At 39.5% G+C, this 4,384-nt stretch overlaps 1 protein-coding gene and 1 pseudogene across 1 annotated transcript; both read left to right on the top strand.

Moving 5' to 3' along the window:
• Positions 1-924: 924 nt before the first annotated feature.
• LOC122684417 (60S ribosomal protein L37a-like) lies at positions 925-1,237 on the top strand. Its single transcript, XM_043888835.1, has one exon. The coding sequence runs from the start codon at positions 925-927 to the stop codon at positions 1,201-1,203; it is 279 nt and encodes a 92-aa protein (XP_043744770.1). The 3' UTR covers positions 1,204-1,237.
• Positions 1,238-1,680: 443 nt separating this feature from the next.
• On the top strand, positions 1,681-2,543 carry LOC122683695 (annotated as a pseudogene).
• The last annotated feature ends 1,841 nt before the right edge of the window (positions 2,544-4,384 follow it).

Below are 4,384 nucleotides of genomic sequence, written 5' to 3' on the forward strand. Positions count from 1 at the left end.
AGTTTGAAGCAGAACAGGATATATACAGTCTCAAAGTACCTCTGCACAAAGTTTTTACTAAATTACAAGGGACAAAAGAGTAACGTCACATGGAAAAACCTAGCAGATATCGCTTTAATCAGGTGATCAAAACAATCTCAATAATGGGACACATTGAAACCAGTTATTACCTGAGTATTAACTGATGTGTGTGTGTGTGTGTGTGTGTGTTCAGTATTGGTGGCGCTAGTGGTAAAGAACCCGCCTGCAGAAGATGCAAGAGACACGGGTTCGATCCCTGGGTCAGGAAAATCCCCTGGAGAAGGAAATGGCAACCCACTCCAGTATCCTAGCCTGGAAAATCCCACAGACAGAGGAGCCTAGCAGGCTGCAGTCCATGGGGTCGCAAAGAGTTGGACACAACTGAGCACGCATGTGCAGCTACAGGCCTCTAGTATTACCTGACAGGAGGGCGATAAGAACACATCATCACTTCATGATGTTCTTGCTCCCAAAAAGCATAACCTGAAGTCAATCATGAGGAAACTCCAGCTGAGGGACATTCTACAAAATAAGTGACCTGTGAAAAAATTGTCGAGATCATGAAAGCCAAAGAAACAGTGGAATAATTGTTTTAGACTGAAAGAAACTAAAGAGACATGACAATAAATGCAGTGTATGGTCCTGAATTGGATCCTTTGTTATAAAAGGCAGCGTTGCGACAATTGGAGAAATTTAACTGGGGTCTGTGGATTAGATGGCAGTCGTGTATCAGTATTAATGTGTTGATTCTAATGATATTGTTAGGTAGATCTTGTTTGAGGAAATACTCTCAAGTAATGGTAATGATGGGTGTCGTGCTGGCAATTTACTCTCAAATGATTTAAGAAAAATTTTCTTTAAACTATTCTTGAGCTCTTGGGCTTGGATCTAGGTTGCGTTAACATGGCAAAATGCACCAAGAAGGTTGGAATCCTGGGCAAATACGGGACCCGTTATGGTGCCTCCCTCAGGAAAATGGTGAAGAAAATTGAAATCAGCCAGCACGCCAAGTATACCTGCTCCTTCTGTGGCAAAACCAAAATGAAGGGAAGAGCTGTGGGCATTTGGCACTGTGGTTCCTGCATGAAAACAGTAGCTGGTGGTGCCTGGACCTACAACACCACTTCTGCTGTCACAGTAAAGTCTGCCATCAGAAGACTGAAGAAACTGAAGGACCAGTAGGAGCACCACCATTTGATAATGTTGCTAGCCTATAATACATGGGTTAATTTATGTAACCAAAAAGTAAATAAATAAATAAACTATTCTTGAGGGGACTTCCCTGGTGGTCCAGTGGTTAGGACTCCATGCTTCCACTTAGGGGTCATGGGTTTGATTCCTGGTTGAAGAACTAAGATTCCACATGCTGCGTGATGCAACCAAAAGGCAAAAACAAAACAACCCGTTCTTGTCTTTTTTTTGAAAATTTAGATTTCTCTTAAAATAAAAAGAGAAATTAAATTAAAAATATATCACTAATATCCTCAGAGAAATGAGTTGCTATCAAATTAATGAAACAAGAACAGACACTATGAAAAGAAACATTCAAACAAGAAAGAACTCTTGCAAATTAAAAATATGGGTGCCCCAGCACATTTCCGGGCACTGAGACTCTGTTATTGGGCCCAGCCCAGGGTCTCTAGTCATGAGTGAGGCGGCATGTTGAGGTGCAGCTTGGAAAACCAGGACACTCAAACCAGACAACTGCAAGATGCTGTCACAAATGTGGAGAAACATTTTGGAGAGCTGTGCCAAATCTTTGCTGTTTATGTGCAGAAAACTGCCAGACTGCGAGATAAAGCGGACCTCCTGGTGAATTAAATCAGCATATATGCCTCTACTGAGACCCCGCATTTAGAGCAGGGCCTGAAAAACTTTGCTGATGAGTTTGCCAAACTTCAGCATTATCGACAAGCTGAGGTTAAAAGACTTGAAGCCAAAGTAATTGAACCTTTGAAAGCTTATGGAACCATTGTAAAAATGAAGTGAGATGATATCAAAGCCACATTAACAGCAAGGAATCGAGAAGTTAAACAGTTAACTCAGTCAGAAAGAACACATCAGAGAAACCCATCTGATCGACATGTTATTTCGCAGGCAGAAACTGAATTACAAAGAGCTACAATGGATGTGACCTGAATAACTCGTCATCTGGAGGAAATTACTGACAATTTTGAAAAGCAGAAAATAAAGGATATAAAGATGTATTCTCAGAATTTAACACCATTGAAATGTTACTTCACATAAAAGCTTTAGAGGTCTACACTGCTGCCTACCAAAATATACAAAAGATTGTTGAAGAAGATTTAGAGGTTTTCTGACATTCTCTGTATCCACAAGATTATTTATCCCATTTAGATATTGTAAGAGCAAATTCAAAATTATCTCTTCAGAGATCATTGTCAGCTAAGTGTGTATCTGGAACCAGACAGGTATTGACCTGTCCACTAAGAAAGGATCAACAAATAGAAGATGATGATAAAGAGGATGAAGATTTAGATGCTATAGAAGACAAAAATTAAATTTCTTAAGTAAACTTTGCATTTCTATTTTCATCTTAAATGACCTGGAATCCAGAATCATTAAAATTGTAAAGCATAATACTGGCTTGATACGTTAAACCTCAAAATTAAATCCTATTGGAAATTTAGAAACTATTAAAGGGAATTTATGCCTACCAAAAAAAAATATGATAGCAGAACTTTTTTGTGTGCTTACAAACTGTCACGATGGTAAGGTATTGCACATTTATTGACTACATTCCCCACACTGCACATATCATGACTGTGACTCATTTGTTTTACAACTGGAAGTTTGTACCTTCTAATCTCCCTCAGCTATTTCTTTCCTCCTCCTACCCTCTTCAACTCTGGCAACTACCTGTTTATTCTATCTGTGACTGTTTCTAGTTTGTTATGTTTATTCATTTGTTTTGCTTTTTAGATTCCACGTATAAGTAAAATCATACAGTATTTGTCTTTCTCTGTTTGATAACAGAAATTTAAAAAAATACACAGCAGAAAGCTTGCAAGACAAATTTGAGGAAATCTTACAGAAGAAATTATAAAGATAGATAATAAAGGAGTTAAAAAACAAAAACAAAACAAGCCCCATAATAATTGGGTTAGACCAGGGGATACAACATCTGAATAATAAGTACTCAAGAAAGAGAACAGAGAAATCAGAGAGGAGGAAGTTATCAAATGAACGGTTAAAGAAGATTCCCCAGAATTGAAAGATGTTACTTTCCACACTGAAATGTCCCACCTACAGCCAGCACAGTGAATGAAAACAGACCCACAACGAGGAACATTACATCTTCAAGGTACATCAGAAAATCTGGGATAAAGAGAAGAACAGATCTGAGAAAGGAAACAAAACTAATTAAACATAGAGAAAGACTTAGGAATCCAAATGATTTCAGACCTATTAGCAGCCACATCGGAGAAGGTAATGGCACCCCACTCCAGTATTCTTGCCTGGAGAATCCCATGGACAGAGAAGCCTGGTCGGCTGCAGTCCATGGGGTCGCTAAGAGTCAGACACAACTGAGACAAGTTATTAGCAGCAGGAGCCACATTAGAACTTGAAGGCAGTGAAAAGATATCTTTAAGATTCTGGGGAAAAATTACTTACAGCCTAGAACCCCCCAATATAGCCCAACTATCCATGATGTAGGAAAGCAAAGTCTTCAAGCATGCAAAGTCTTCAAAAATGAATTTCCCAACTACAGGAAATGGTGGCTGTATTCAAGAAGTTATTGAGGGGTGTACTTCATCAAAATGAAGAAATAAACCAAGGAGGAAAACATGGGCTGAAAAGACACAGATCAGAGAAAAGTGAAGGGAATCTGAGGATGACGGTGAAAAGAAGTCCTGGGCAGACACTGTGCTCCTGGGGCCACAGAGACTAGTCCAGATTGGAGTGGGTCCAGTGACTCCTGGAGAGATGCTGCCAAAACGAAAGCACTAGAACATCCAAAGCACTTAATGTATTGAACGAGGATTTCATAGTTGGGGGGATGTTTGGGACTGAATTAATAAGTACCTAGAAAACTAAGCATTCAAACAAATAAGCTGAAAAGATAATAATTAACTTCCAGGAAGCAAAAAGTTTTGCAAGAAAGGAACACTAATATGACACTATATGACTCATTGATGAGCAGTATTTACAAAGCCTTAATGACTAAATAAGGCTTCCCAGCTGGGTCAGTGGTAAAGAATCTGCCTGCAGTGCTGGAGAGGTGCATTGTATCCCTGGGTAGGGAAGATCGTCTGGAGAAGGAAATTTGGCAACACATTTCAGTATTCTTGACTGGAAAATCCCATGGACAGAGGAGCCTGGCTGGCTACAGTCCATGGGG

This window comes from Cervus elaphus, chromosome 1 (genome assembly GCF_910594005.1).
Source record: "Cervus elaphus chromosome 1, mCerEla1.1, whole genome shotgun sequence".
Classification (NCBI taxonomy): domain Eukaryota; kingdom Metazoa; phylum Chordata; class Mammalia; order Artiodactyla; family Cervidae; genus Cervus; species Cervus elaphus.